Here is a 15,105-nt window from a genome sequence, read left to right as displayed (position 1 = left end):
GAGACACATTCCAGAACCGCCTGAAGGGACGCACCACGCGGCCGAGCCCAAGTTACCTCCCATGTTATGTAGAACAAACATGCCTCTCTTAACCTGTTGGGGCTAGGGGGCAGTATTTGCACGGCTGGACAAAAAACGTACCCAATTTAAACTGGTTACTACTCTTGCCCAGAAACGAGAATATGCATATAATTGTTAGAGTTGGATAGAAAACACTCTAAAGTTTCTAAAACTGTTTGAATGGTGTCTGTGAGTATAACAGAACTCATATGGCAGGCCAAAACCTGAGAAGATTCCATACAGGAAGTGCCCTGTCTGACAATTTGTTCTCCTTCATTGGCATCTCTATCAAAAATACAGCATCTCTGCTGTAACGTGACATTTTCTAAGGCTTCCATTGGCTCTCAGAAGGCGCCAGAAAGTGTAATCAGATGTCTGCAGTCTCTGGGCTAAGTACAGCAGCTCTGTTTGTTACTGGTCAGGCTGAGAACAGTGACACTGGAGATGCTGGCCATGTTTTTCTTTCTCTCTTTGAACGAATACAACGTCGCCCGGTTGGAATATTATCGCTATTTTACGAGAAAAATCACATACAAATTGATTTTAAACAGCGTTTGACATGCTTCGAAGTACGGTAATGGAATATTTTGCATTTTTTTTGTCACGAAATGCGCTCGCGCGTCACCCTTCGGATAGTTACCTGAACGCACGAACAAAACGGCGCTATTTCAATATAACTATGGATTATTTCGAACCAAAACAACATTTGTTGTTGAAGTAGAAGTCCTGGGAGCGCATTCTGACAAAGAACAGCAAAGGTAATCCAATTTTTCTTATAGTAAATCTGAGTTTGGTGAGGGCCAAACTTGGTGGGTGTCAAATTAGCTAGCCGTGATGGCCGGGCTATCTACTCAGAATATTGCAAAATGTGCTTTCGCCGAAAAGCCATTTTAAAATCTGACACCGCGATTGCATAAAGGAGTTCTGTATCTATAATTCTTAAAATAATTGTTATGTATTTTGTGAACGTTAATCGTGAGTAATTAAGTAAATTCCCAGGAAGTTTGCGGTGGGTATGCTAGTTCTGAACATCACATGCTAATTTAAAAAGCTGGTTTTTGATATAAATATGAACTTGATTGAACAAAACATGCATGTATTGTATAACATAATGTCCTAGGAGTGTCATCTGATGAAGATCAAAGGTTAGTGCTGCATTTAGCTGTGGTTTTGGTTTTTGTGACATATAGGCTTGCTTTGAAAATGGCTGTGTGATTATTTTTGGCAGGGTACTCTCCTGAAATAATCAAATGTTTTGCTTTCGCTGTAAAGCCTTTTTGAAATCGGGCAGTGTGGTTAGATTAACGAGAGTCTTGTCTTTAAAATGGTGTAAAATAGTCATATGTTTGAGAAATTGAAGTTATAGCATTTATGAGGTTAAATGTCTTAACATGTAGAATAAGGAATCACGTCAGCTCTATTCATGATATTAACTTTCATCTGCAGTGTTCCAGACGTTGGCCTACAGAACGGAGGCACAGCGAGCTCCAAACCAAGCTCCAGCCCTAACTGAAGGCCTGTCCTGTAAATCGGTAGCCCCAATGTCATACAAGTCCTGGGATAAACTTGGCACTTGCCCGAGGACAAAACAGGGGTGGGGGGTAGATGGCACACATTCGTCCTTCTCTGGAGTGATAAATCTAGTCCAATAAAATGGTCTGCGGCCTGGTCTCCTCGTCTTTCAGGAGAGGCTCTGTCCTTGTAGCGGAGGGCTACCCCGGGAGCAAGGCTACCAGGCAGGCCGAGTTTGTCACTTTACTGTCGTTCATTATTTCTCCTGACTAATTAAAGAGTGATTTCCGAGGGCGGCGGAATAGATTTCCCTTCACGGGTTGGCTGAGTGATATGAGAAGAGCAGCGGGGAATGGATGACCTGTCAGTCCAACACAGCACCGTGTCGATCCTGTTGCCAAGACAGACAGCAAGATGTGGTTAGACGAGGACACACTAGAGTAGGTGGGCGGCCAAGCACTGAGCTGTGTCCTTGGTGAATGCTCTAGTCTATCTCAACTGACTGAGCTTTACTTGAAGTACTATAGGCCTACTTAAATGGATACGTAGGGTCTCATTGCCAATATCCTGATCTACTTCTCCAGAGAACGCTGGTAGCTACCATAGGCTTCGTCATTACGCTGACGCTATTTAGCATTGGCTCACAAAACTACCTCCAACTTCCCTCATACTGGACAGAGTAGATAAAGAGTCTCATTGCCAAAATCCCGACATATCCCTTTAAGAAATAGTCAACCCTACTGTTTCTACTGTATCAGTCTTTCAAACAATATTTCTGATTGTGTCAACAACAGTTGATTGACGACCCATAACCTGATAGCCAATTAGAGTTTAAGTAAAGCTCAGCTGAAGTAAACATAGTGGTGCTCAACAGCGACTTTGAGAAGCGTCGCTGGGAACAATCCTTCAGGACACTCAATCTTCACTTATGGATCCTCGAAATAGAAGGTAAGGCTTCTTGAAGTCAGCACCTTTGCTGCTTCTACCAAGAAGGAATGTCAGACACGGGTCAGGCATGCAACCCAAGAAAGGTTGCCAGCTACCGCTATATGTCAATCAGCACATAATTCTCCCTGTATGACCTATGCATTGTAGAGTATAGAAATAGAATGTCTAGTAATTCCATTTCTATCTTGAAGATCAGAGGTATTCAACTCCTACCGTACGAGGTTCAGAGCCTGCTGGTTCTCTGTTCTACCTGATAATTCATTGCACCCACCTGATGTCCCCCAGGTCTACAAATCAGTCTGATTCGAGGGGAACAAATGAAAAAAAAACGCAGTGGAACTGGCTCCGAGGTCCAGAGTTGAGTTTGAGGGTTGTAGACCTTCTCATAGTACCTATTACAGACTACTGGAAATGTTCTCTTAGAAGTTTCTATAGGCCAATATGCTATAATTGTTTGATATGGGATTAACACATTGCTGTAGCATTGCAATCTGACCAGAGACAGCCTGACAAATGGCTGAGGGGTACAGCTAGTGGAGTGTAGAGGGTATGTGAATAGCATTTCAAGACCAAATCACAGGCCTTTTTATTGGCATTTTCAACAGTTGAGAAGTTAACTCCATGAATTTAAAAATGTTGTTTCTTCTTTTGAACACAAGAGGGAGCCATTGGATTAGAAATACAGCAATACTGTACTGCTCTGTTAAGGACTACGACAGTTGTGGTTCACGTTCAGTATCAACAATTGCTCATGTCATGCCTGGAGGCAAGGGTCGCTAGATTATTATGCACTGTTCGAGGTTTTGCACATTTCTGAAAGTGTCTGCTTTGAAACAGAGCTTGACTGCTTACCGTCACCTTCTCAGGGATGTGGAAAAGCAAGGAGCATAACTTACTTTGATCCTATTCACACAATACTGTACCTGTTTCTATGTACATTCAGACCATCACAGTAGGACACACACACAACATAAACACTGACCACAGGTTAGTGATGTCACAATACCAGAATTAGTATCATAATATTAGATACCATCATGATAGCAAGGGGGAAAAGAAGGCCTATTAGCCAGTCACAGAACGCGACTTGATCCAGACAGATCTTTAGGAGTTCAATATACATATTTTTATTTAACTAGGCAATATCATTACAATTGACATTGATCTAAAACAAATAATTGTATGCATTAATGAATCAATTTGACTTTGTTTTTACCAATCTAACTGCATAACAATAGAAAAGGTAATCATTCATTTGAATGGTAAATCTCTGATAAATTGGGGAAATCAAGATGTAGCCTTGGCCTATTCACAATACAGGTGAATGCATATTCAATAGGAGTGTGTACAAGCATTGAGTTATTGTTTTGGCTGATTTCACAGGGCTACAGATGACAAACAATGTTACCCTTCCATGAGGGACTTATTTTATTGAACTGATCAACAACATTTGCATAGAAGTCTAAGACTCATGATGTCATTCACACTCAGTTTGTGGCTCCAGCAAAGACAATCTTGACTGGAAGAGACGTGAGGCGAGGGCGATTACATGAATTAATACATTTTTTGGAGACAATCAGCAATAGTGTGTGTTATGGTTTGCATATTATCGCCAACAAGGTACATGGGTAGTGAACTGATGTACACTTCAGCTGTAAGCTAGTAAGGAAACTTAGCTAACAAAGCTGGAAGCAGTATCTTCTTGTTCTAGCCTGTAATGGACACGGGTGTTAACTTCTGTTCAGCATAAGTGGTGATGCAGCCCAGACTCCCAGGGAGTGCACTGGTTCCTCAGGCCAGGCTAGAGCTAGCAATGAGGAAGTGGAATAGGCACGATAAGGCGACGTTGGCTGCGCTGATACAGACTTGATCCTCTCTCAAATCAGAAGATGGCGTGAGACATTTGACAGAAGAACGAAAGTAACAATTCTAGTAGAGAAGCGTTTTTCAAGGTTCTAGTATCTAGTAAGTTCTGGTATACTGTGAAACACTAACACTGTTCAGGTCTTACCTTCTTCTTGATGGGTGAGCTTTGGTGTTGGTATCCCGAGGACTGGTCCAGGTTGTTGTTGGGGACAGACGCATCACTCCTGACGGAGGGTGAGTGGAGGCCGTCCTCCTCCTCCTCCTCCTCCTCCCTCCCGCTCTCCTCCGAATGCTCAAAGTCATCACTGTCCTGGTCCATCTCCTCCTCGTCCTCCTCCTCCCTCCCCGTTCTCTCTCCTCCCTCTGTCCTTTCCTCCTCCTCTTCTCCCTGCTGGCTGCCACTGTTGTTGTTCTCCTCTTCCTCCTCCTCCTCGTCATCCCCCCCCTGTTGCCGTCGCTCCGCCTCCCACATCCACCGGCCGCCCTTGGTCCCTCCTCCGTTCACCTCGTTGGGTACTCCTCCATCCTCCTCCTCTCCGTCTCCCCGGGGCCCATTCTCCCTGGAGGTCCACGGCTCTTCCACTCCTTCCCCCCCTGCCGAGGCCGCAGGCTGGACTCTGGACTGCTGGTGTTCTTGGTCCTCCACCACCCGGTTCATGTGCTCCTCCTCGTCGGCCTCCTCTCCAGGCTGCTGGCCCTGGGGCGTCCGGGCCGAGGAGGAGGCGTTACCTCGCTGGGCCCCCGGGCCCCCTCGCCGGCCCCCCAGGCCCCGCCTGCTGCCCCCCGACAGCAGATCCTGGTTCATTTCCAAAAGCCAGCTTGCTACCTCCTGGACCTTCACTAGGCTGTCTGAGGAGGAGAATGGCTTGGCATTCTGTAGGAGAGAGATACAAAAGGAGCGAGAGACAGAGGAAAAAAACAGAGAGGGGGGAGAAAAGAGGAGATATTGGAGTTATCCATCTCATACACACAGACAATTGCAATGCTGACGCTCACCAAAAGAAAGTGGAAATAACCCCTTCATCTTTTATTCATAACGGTAGAAATAAAACAAAGCATTTGTGCTGGGAGATGCACGAAATGGTTGCATTTTGGTGGAGAGACAATAGAGGAAAGCTTTGGATCACACAGCACGGGCCTTGAAACTTCTACAATAACTAAGTACCAAGCCTCAGCGTGACACACACACACACACACACACACACACACACACACACACACACACACAGAGCTACTGGTATTCTAGCCTCTGACACAGCCCATCTGTCATGATATGAAAGCAACGACATTCCTGGCTCCATATGGAAGACTCCAGTCCAACTACTGTTCTTAACCATTGGGGTAATTTGGAATTGGATGGCGGCTGTGGAACATTGTTCAGAATGAGAATCAAAAGTCCAGCTCTGTTATGTTTAGAGCTGTTTATCATCCGAGGCTACTGGTCTACTGACAGTGAATCTGGTGGTTCCCAGAAACTTTAGCCTAATCAAAATAAATCAAAATAAACCGTGCTGAGGAATTGAACTCGTCTTGGTAAACATACTGTAGGCTTGTGTCAGACAGCTTGTTCATGCTGTTTGAAGCCTGCCGTTATTCACAAAATTATAGAAGTTAATCACGCAAGCATTATATGATGTAGCCTGTTTGTGCCATCTTGCCAACTCCTATTGACAGCACAAACAGATCTGGGACCAGGTAAGGGCGTAAGCCGACATCACAATAAAAGGCCATGTTAGCTAGTTAGATGACAGAGACTCTGTACCAGAAACTGATGGAGTCAAGTTACCCAACATGGCACCGCCTTCACTCTGAAGCCAAAGGGTCAGAAAGCTCATTATGTACGGCCTGAAGATGAGAATGAATATGACGTTAGTCCATTAGCCGTGACAGCTAGAGTTTGGAAAGACAAGTGAGGGACCGAGTGAGGGAGCAGGGAGGAGTGCAGGCTAGAGGAGAAGGAGTGAGGGAGCAGGGAGGAGTGCAGGCTAGAGGAGAAGGAGTGAGGGAGCAGGGAGGAGTGCAGGCTAGAGGAGAAGGAGTGAGGGAGCAGGGAGGAGTGCAGGCTAGAGGAGAAGGAGTGAGGGAGCAGGGAGGAGTGCAGGCTAGAGGAGAAGGAGTGAGGGAGCAGGGAGGAGTGCAGGCTAGAGGAGAAGGAGTGAGGGAGCAGGGAGGAGTGCAGGCTAGAGGAGAAGGAGTGAGGGAGAGGGAGGAGTGCAGGCTAGAGGAGAAGGAGTGAGGGAGAGGGAGGAGTGCAGGCTAGAGGAGAAGGAGTGAGGGAGCAGGGAGGAGTGCAGGCTAGAGGGAGAAGGAGTGAGGGGAGCAGGGAGGAGTGCAGGCTAGAGGAGAAGGAGTGAGGGAGCAGGGAGGAGTGCAGGCTAGAGGAGAAGGAGTGAGGGAGCAGGGAGGAGTGCAGGCTAGAGGAGAAGGAGTGAGGGAGCAGGGAGGAGTGCAGGCTAGAGGAGAAGGAGTGAGGGAGAGGAGTGCAGGCTAGAGGAGAAGGAGTGAGGGAAGGAGGAGTGCAGGCTAGAGGAGAAGGAGTGAGGGAGCAGGGAGGAGTGCAGGCTAGAGGAGAAGGAGTGAGGGAGCAGGGAGGAGTGCAGGCTAGAGGAGAAGGAGTGAGGGAGCAGGGAGGAGTGCAGGCTAGAGGAGAAGGAGTGAGGGAGCAGGGGAGGAGTGCAGGCTAGAGGAGAAGGAGTGAGGGAGCAGGGAGGAGTGCAGGCTAGAGGAGAAGGAGTGAGGGAGCAGGGGAGGAGTGCAGGCTAGAGGAGAAGGAGTGAGGGGAGCAGGGAGGAGTGCAGGCTAGAGGAGAAGGAGTGAGGGAGCAGGGAGGAGTGCAGGCTAGAGGAGAAGGAGTGAGGGAGAGGGAGGAGTGCAGGCTAGAGGAGAAGGAGTGAGGGAGCAGGGAGGAGTGCAGGCTAGAGGAGAAGGAGTGAGGGAGAGGAGGAGTGCAGGCTAGAGGAGAAGGAGTGAGGGAGCAGGGAGGGAGTGCAGGCTAGAGGAGAAGGAGTGAGGGAGCAGGGAGGAGTGCAGGCTAGAGGAGAAGGAGTGAGGGAGCAGGGAGGAGTGCAGGCTAGAGGAGAAGGAGTGAGGGAGCAGGGAGGAGTGCAGGCTAGAGGAGAAGGAGTGAGGGGAGCAGGGAGGAGTGCAGGCTAGAGGAGAAGGAGTGAGGGAGCAGGGAGGAGTGCAGGCTAGAGGAGAAGGAGTGAGGGAGCAGGGAGGAGTGCAGGCTAGAGGAGAAGGAGTGAGGGAGAGGGGAGGAGTGCAGGCTAGAGGAGAAGGAGTGAGGGGAGCAGGGAGGAGTGCAGGCTAGAGGAGAAGGAGTGAGGGAGCAGGGAGGAGTGCAGGCTAGAGGAGAAGGAGTGAGGGAGCAGGGAGGAGTGCAGGCTAGAGGAGAAGGAGTGAGGGAGAGGGAGGAGTGCAGGCTAGAGGAGAAGGAGTGAGGGAGCAGGGAGGAGTGCAGGCTAGAGGAGAAGGAGTGAGGGAGCAGGGAGGAGTGCAGGCTAGAGGAGAAGGAGTGAGGGGAGAGGGAGGAGTGCAGGCTAGAGGAGGAAGGAGTGAGGGAGCAGGGAGGAGTGCAGGCTAGAGGAGAAGGAGTGAGGGAGCAGGGAGGAGTGCAGGCTAGAGGAGAAGGAGTGAGGGAGCAGGGAGGAGTGCAGGCTAGAGGAGAAGGAGTGAGGGAGCAGGGGAGGAGTGCAGGCTAGAGGAGAAGGAGTGAGGGAGCAGGGAGGAGTGCAGGCTAGAGGAGAAGGAGTGAGGGAGAGGGAGGAGTGCAGGCTAGAGGAGAAGGAGTGAGGGAGCAGGGAGGAGTGCAGGCTAGAGGAGAAGGAGTGAGGGAGCAGGGAGGAGTGCAGGCTAGAGGGAGAAGGAGTGAGGGAGAGGAGGAGTGCAGGCTAGAGGAGAAGGAGTGAGGGAGAGGGAGGAGTGCAGGCTAGAGGAGAAGGAGTGAGGGAGCAGGGAGGAGTGCAGGCTAGAGGAGAAGGAGTGAGGGAGCGGAGGGTGCAGGCTAGAGGAGAAGGAGTGAGGGAGCAGGGAGGAGTGCAGGCTAGAGGAGAAGGAGTGAGGGAGCAGGGGAGGAGTGCAGGCTAGAGGAGAAGGAGTGAGGGAGAGGGAGGAGTGCAGGCTAGAGGAGAAGGAGTGAGGGAGCAGGGAGGAGTGCAGGCTAGAGGGAGAAGGAGTGAGGGAGCAGGGAGGAGTGCAGGCTAGAGGAGAAGGAGTGAGGGAGCAGGGAGGAGTGCAGGCTAGAGGAGAAGGAGTGAGGGAGAGGGAGGGTGCAGGCTAGAGGAGAAGGAGTGAGGGAGCAGGGAGGAGTGCAGGCTAGAGGAGAAGGAGTGAGGGGAGCAGGGAGGAGTGCAGGCTAGAGGAGAAGGAGTGAGGGAGCAGGGAGGAGTGCAGGCTAGAGGAGAAGGAGTGAGGGAGCAGGGGAGGAGTGCAGGCTAGAGGAGAAGGAGTGAGGGAGCAGGGAGGAGTGCAGGCTAGAGGAGAAGGAGTGAGGGAGCAGGGAGGAGTGCAGGCTAGAGGAGAAGGAGTGAGGGAGCAGGGAGGAGTGCAGGCTAGAGGAGAAGGAGTGAGGGAGCAGGGAGGAGTGCAGGCTAGAGGGAGAAGGAGTGAGGGAGCAGGGAGGAGTGCAGGCTAGAGGAGAAGGAGTGAGGGAGCAGGGGAGGAGTGCAGGCTAGAGGAGAAGGAGTGAGGGAGCAGGGAGGAGTGCAGGCTAGAGGGAGAAGGAGTGAGGGAGCAGGGAGGAGTGCAGGCTAGAGGAGAAGGAGTGAGGGAGCAGGGGAGGAGTGCAGGCTAGAGGAGAAGGAGTGAGGGAGCAGGGAGGAGTGCAGGCTAGAGGGAGAAGGAGTGAGGGGAGAGGAGGAGTGCAGGCTAGAGGAGAAGGAGTGAGGGAGCAGGGAGGAGTGCAGGCTAGAGGAGAAGGAGTGAGGGAGCAGGGAGGAGTGCAGGCTAGAGGAGAAGGAGTGAGGGAGCAGGGAGGAGTGCAGGCTAGAGGAGAAGGAGTGAGGGAGCAGGGAGGAGTGCAGGCTAGAGGAGAAGGAGTGAGGGAGAGGAGGAGTGCAGGCTAGAGGAGAAGGAGTGAGGGAGAGGAGGAGTGCAGGCTAGAGGAGAAGGAGTGAGGGAGCAGGGAGGAGTGCAGGCTAGAGGAGAAGGAGTGGGGGAGCAGGGGAGGAGTGCAGGCTAGAGGAGAAGGAGTGAGGGAGCAGGGAGGAGTGCAGGCTAGAGGAGAAGGAGTGAGGGAGCAGGGGAGGAGTGCAGGCTAGAGGAGAAGGAGTGAGGGAGCAGGGGAGGAGTGCAGGCTAGAGGAGAAGGAGTGAGGGAGCAGGGAGGAGTGCAGGCTAGAGGAGAAGGAGTGAGGGAGCAGGGAGGAGTGCAGGCTAGAGGAGAAGGAGTGAGGGAGCAGGGAGGAGTGCAGGCTAGAGGAGAAGGAGTGAGGGAGAGGGAGGAGTGCAGGCTAGAGGAGAAGGAGTGAGGGAGCAGGGGAGGAGTGCAGGCTAGAGGGGAGAAGGAGTGAGGGAGCAGGGAGGAGTGCAGGCTAGGAGGGAAGGAGTGAGGGAGCAGGGAGGAGTGCAGGCTAGAGGAGAAGGAGTGAGGGAGCAGGGAGGAGTGCAGGCTAGAGGAGAAGGAGTGAGGGAGCAGGGAGGAGTGCAGGCTAGGGAGAAGGAGTGAGGGAGCAGGGAGGAGTGCAGGCTAGAGGAGAAGGAGTGAGGGAGGGAGGGTGCAGGCTAGAGGAGAAGGAGTGAGGGAGCAGGAGGAGTGCAGGCTAGAGGAGAAGGAGTGAGGGAGCAGGGAGGAGTGCAGGCTAGAGGAGAAGGAGTGAGGGAGCAGGGAGGAGTGCAGGCTAGAGGAGAAGGAGTGAGGGAGCAGGGAGGAGTGCAGGCTAGAGGAGAAGGAGTGAGGGAGAGGGAGGGTGCAGGCTAGAGGAGAAGGAGTGAGGGAGCAGGGAGGAGTGCAGGCTAGAGGAGAAGGAGTGAGGGAGCAGGGAGGAGTGCAGGCTAGAGGAGAAGGAGTGAGGGAGAGGGAGGAGTGCAGGCTAGAGGAGAAGGAGTGAGGGAGCAGGGAGGAGTGCAGGCTAGAGGAGAAGGAGTGAGGGAGCAGGGAGGAGTGCAGGCTAGAGGAGAAGGAGTGAGGGGAGGGAGGAGTGCAGGCTAGAGGAGAAGGAGTGAGGGAGCAGGGAGGAGTGCAGGCTAGAGGAGAAGGAGTGAGGGAGAGGAGGAGTGCAGGCTAGAGGAGAAGGAGTGAGGGAGCAGGGAGGAGTGCAGGCTAGAGGAGAAGGAGTGAGGGGAGCAGGGAGGAGTGCAGGCTAGAGGAGAAGGAGTGAGGGAGCAGGGAGGGAGTGCAGGCTAGAGGAGAAGGAGTGAGGGAGCAGGGAGGGAGTGCAGGCTAGAGGAGAAGGAGTGAGGGAGCAGGGAGGAGTGCAGGCTAGAGGGAGAAGGAGTGAGGGAGCAGGGAGGAGTGCAGGCTAGGGGGAGAAGGAGTGAGGGAGCAGGGAGGAGTGCAGGCTAGAGGAGAAGGAGTGAGGGAGCAGGGAGGAGTGCAGGCTAGAGGAGAAGGAGTGAGGGAGCAGGGAGGAGTGCAGGCTAGAGGAGAAGGAGTGAGGGGAGCAGGGGAGGAGTGCAGGCTAGAGGAGAAGGAGTGGAGGGAGAGGAGGAGTGCAGGCTAGAGGAGAAGGAGTGAGGGAGCAGGGAGGAGTGCAGGCTAGAGGGAGAAGGAGTGAGGGAGCAGGGAGGAGTGCAGGCTAGAGGAGAAGGAGTGAGGGAGCAGGGAGGAGTGCAGGCTAGAGGAGAAGGAGTGAGGGAGCAGGGAGGAGTGCAGGCTAGAGGAGAAGGAGTGAGGGAGCAGGGAGGAGTGCAGGCTAGAGGAGAAGGAGTGAGGGAGAGGGAGGAGTGCAGGCTAGAGGAGAAGGAGTGAGGGAGCAGGGAGGAGTGCAGGCTAGAGGGAGAAGGAGTGAGGGAGCAGGGGAGGAGTGCAGGCTAGAGGAGAAGGAGTGAGGGAGAGGAGGAGTGCAGGCTAGAGGAGAAGGAGTGAGGGAGCAGGGAGGAGTGCAGGCTAGAGGAGAAGGAGTGAGGGAGCAGGGAGGAGTGCAGGCTAGAGGAGAAGGAGTGAGGGAGCAGGGAGGAGTGCAGGCTAGAGGAGAAGGAGTGAGGGAGAGGGAGGAGTGCAGGCTAGAGGGAGAAGGAGTGAGGGAGCAGGGAGGAGTGCAGGCTAGAGGAGAAGGAGTGAGGGAGCAGGGAGGAGTGCAGGCTAGAGGAGAAGGAGTGAGGGAGCAGGGAGGAGTGCAGGCTAGAGGGAGAAGGAGTGAGGGAGCAGGGAGGAGTGCAGGCTAGAGGAGAAGGAGTGAGGGGAGCAGGGAGGAGTGCAGGCTAGAGGAGAAGGAGTGAGGGAGCAGGGAGGAGTGCAGGCTAGAGGAGAAGGAGTGAGGGAGCAGGGAGGAGTGCAGGCTAGAGGAGAAGGAGTGAGGGAGCAGGGAGGAGTGCAGGCTAGAGGAGAAGGAGTGAGGGAGCAGGGAGGAGTGCAGGCTAGAGGAGAAGGAGTGAGGGAGCAGGGAGGAGTGCAGGCTAGAGGAGAAGGAGTGAGGGGAGAGGAGGAGTGCAGGCTAGAGGAGAAGGAGTGAGGGAGCAGGGAGGAGTGCAGGCTAGAGGAGAAGGAGTGAGGGGAGCAGGAGGAGTGCAGGCTAGAGGAGAAGGAGTGAGGGAGAGGGAGGAGTGCAGGCTAGAGGAGAAGGAGTGAGGGAGCAGGGAGGAGTGCAGGCTAGAGGAGAAGGAGTGAGGGAGCAGGGAGGAGTGCAGGCTAGAGGAGAAGGGTGAGGGAGCAGGGAGGAGTGCAGGCTAGAGGAGAAGGAGTGAGGGAGCAGGGAGGAGTGCAGGCTAGAGGAGAAGGAGTGAGGGAGCAGGGAGGAGTGCAGGCTAGAGGAGAAGGAGTGAGGGGAGCAGGGAGGAGTGCAGGCTAGAGGAGAAGGAGTGAGGGAGCGGGGAGGAGTGCAGGCTAGAGGAGAAGGAGTGAGGGAGCAGGGAGGAGTGCAGGCTAGAGGAGAAGGAGTGAGGGAGCAGGGAGGAGTGCAGGCTAGAGGAGAAGGAGTGAGGGAGAAGGGAGGAGTGCAGGCTAGAGGAGAAGGAGTGAGGGAGAGGGAGGAGTGCAGGCTAGAGGAGAAGGAGTGAGGGAGCAGGGAGGAGTGCAGGCTAGAGGAGAAGGAGTGAGGGAGCAGGGAGGAGTGCAGGCTAGAGGAGAAGGAGTGAGGGAGAGGGAGGAGTGCAGGCTAGAGGAGAAGGAGTGAGGGAGCAGGGAGGAGTGCAGGCTAGAGGAGAAGGAGTGAGGGGAGCAGGGAGGAGTGCAGGCTAGAGGAGAAGGAGTGAGGGAGCAGGGAGGAGTGCAGGCTAGAGGAGAAGGAGTGGGGAGCAGGGAGGAGTGCAGGCTAGAGGAGAAGGAGTGAGGGAGAGGGAGGAGTGCAGGCTAGAGGAGAAGGAGTGAGGGGAGCAGGGAGGAGTGCAGGCTAGAGGAGAAGGAGTGAGGGAGCAGGGAGGAGTGCAGGCTAGAGGAGAAGGAGTGAGGGAGCAGGGAGGAGTGCAGGCTAGAGGAGAAGGAGTGAGGGAGCAGGGAGGAGTGCAGGCTAGAGGAGAAGGAGTGAGGGGAGCAGGGAGGAGTGCAGGCTAGAGGAGAAGGAGTGAGGGAGCAGGGAGGAGTGCAGGCTAGAGGAGAAGGAGTGAGGGAGCAGGGAGGAGTGCAGGCTAGAGGAGAAGGAGTGAGGGAGCAGGGAGGAGTGCAGGCTAGAGGAGAAGGAGTGAGGGGAGCAGGGAGGAGTGCAGGCTAGAGGAGAAGGAGTGAGGGAGCAGGGAGGAGTGCAGGCTAGAGGAGAAGGAGTGAGGGAGCAGGGAGGAGTGCAGGCTAGAGGAGAAGGAGTGAGGGGAGCAGGGAGGAGTGCAGGCTAGAGGAGAAGGAGTGAGGGAGCAGGGAGGAGTGCAGGCTAGAGGAGAAGGAGTGAGGGAGCAGGGAGGAGTGCAGGCTAGAGGAGAAGGAGTGAGGGAGCAGGGAGGAGTGCAGGCTAGAGGGAGAAGGAGTGAGGGAGCAGGGAGGAGTGCAGGCTAGAGGAGAAGGAGTGAGGGAGCAGGGAGGAGTGCAGGCTAGAGGAGAAGGAGTGAGGGAGCAGGGAGGAGTGCAGGCTAGAGGAGAAGGAGTGAGGGAGCAGGGAGGAGTGCAGGCTAGAGGAGAAGGAGTGAGGGAGCAGGGAGGAGTGCAGGCTAGAGGAGAAGGAGTGAGGGAGCAGGGAGGAGTGCAGGCTAGAGGAGAAGGAGTGAGGGAGCAGGGAGGAGTGCAGGCTAGAGGAGAAGGAGGAGGAGGGAGGAGTGCAGGCTAGAGGAGAAGGAGTGAGGGAGCAGGGAGGAGTGCAGGCTAGAGGAGAAGGAGTGAGGGAGCAGGGGAGGAGTGCAGGCTAGAGGAGAAGGAGTGAGGGAGCAGGGAGGAGTGCAGGCTAGAGGAGAAGGAGTGAGGGGAGCAGGGAGGAGTGCAGGCTAGAGGAGAAGGAGTGAGGGAGCAGGGAGGAGTGCAGGCTAGAGGGAGAAGGAGTGAGGGAGCAGGGAGGAGTGCAGGCTAGAGGAGAAGGAGTGAGGGAGCAGGGAGGAGTGCAGGCTAGAGGAGAAGGAGTGAGGGAGCAGGGAGGAGTGCAGGCTAGAGGAGAAGGAGTGAGGGAGCAGGGAGGAGTGCAGGCTAGAGGAGAAGGAGTGAGGGAGCAGGGAGGAGTGCAGGCTAGAGGAGAAGGAGTGAGGGAGCAGGGAGGAGTGCAGGCTAGAGGAGAAGGAGTGAGGGAGCAGGGAGGAGTGCAGGCTAGAGGAGAAGGAGTGAGGGAGCAGGGAGGAGTGCAGGCTAGAGGAGAAGGAGTGAGGGAGCAGGGAGGAGTGCAGGCTAGAGGAGAAGGAGTGAGGGAGCAGGGAGGAGTGCAGGCTAGAGGAGAAGGAGTGAGGGAGAGGAGGAGTGCAGGCTAGAGGAGAAGGAGTGAGGGAGCAGGGAGGAGTGCAGGCTAGAGGAGAAGGAGTGAGGGAGCAGGGAGGAGTGCAGGCTAGAGGAGAAGGAGTGAGGGAGCAGGGAGGAGTGCAGGCTAGAGGAGAAGGAGTGAGGGAGAGGGAGGAGTGCAGGCTAGAGGAGAAGGAGTGAGGGAGCAGGGAGGAGTGCAGGCCTGGGGAACAGTGGGAAAGCTCCATCCCGGTCATGTTGTTTCGTTAGCCTCTTGGGTGATCACGGCGATGGTCTATGTGACAGACTAGAACAGGACACATTCACCTTGTCCAGGTACGCAGACAAAGTTGAACCTGAATGAGTTCCCTCAGAGCCATGCATTTAGAGAAATACATGACTGAGTTCAAGGTCGGTGTCCCTCACTCTTATAGGAGATGACAATAGGAAGGTTGTCTGACACCCACCCCCATCAAACCTGTCTATCACCTGGTGGAAAATAGCCTAGCTTAACCTACATGCCATCCCCTCCTTTTGAAGTCGGCCACATTCCGTCTCCAGTTCCCCAGGGGAGGTGACAGTTTGAGAGACTGGACCACCTCCACTGACACCAACAGGAAGTGAGTGCACTCCGTTATAACAGGAATAGACGCCGGCCTGCCTGTGAATTCCAATCAGAGGACGAGTCTCTTGATAAACTGGCAGGACACTGACACTACGCCAAAGCAATGAATCAGCCACCGAAAGAAGAGCCAAGAGAACAGGAATCTGTAGGCTAAA

At 54.2% G+C, this 15,105-nt stretch overlaps 1 protein-coding gene across 4 annotated transcripts in view; it reads right to left on the bottom strand.

The window, feature by feature from the left end:
- LOC106610174 (F-box/WD repeat-containing protein 7) overlaps window positions 1-15,105 on the bottom strand; it is a 204,611-nt gene that overhangs the window by 114,497 nt on the left and 75,009 nt on the right. For all 4 annotated transcript variants that reach the window (XM_045722727.1, XM_045722726.1, XM_045722729.1 and 1 more), the window contains one exon: window positions 4,532-5,260. In XM_045722727.1, the coding sequence (XP_045578683.1) occupies window positions 4,532-5,191 (660 nt within the window). In that variant the 5' untranslated portion in view covers window positions 5,192-5,260. The remainder of the gene's footprint in view (window positions 1-4,531; window positions 5,261-15,105) is intronic.

The sequence above is a fragment of the Salmo salar genome, chromosome ssa08 (assembly GCF_905237065.1).
Source record: "Salmo salar chromosome ssa08, Ssal_v3.1, whole genome shotgun sequence".
Classification (NCBI taxonomy): domain Eukaryota; kingdom Metazoa; phylum Chordata; class Actinopteri; order Salmoniformes; family Salmonidae; genus Salmo; species Salmo salar.
This window is presented reverse-complemented; position numbering and strand designations above follow the sequence as displayed.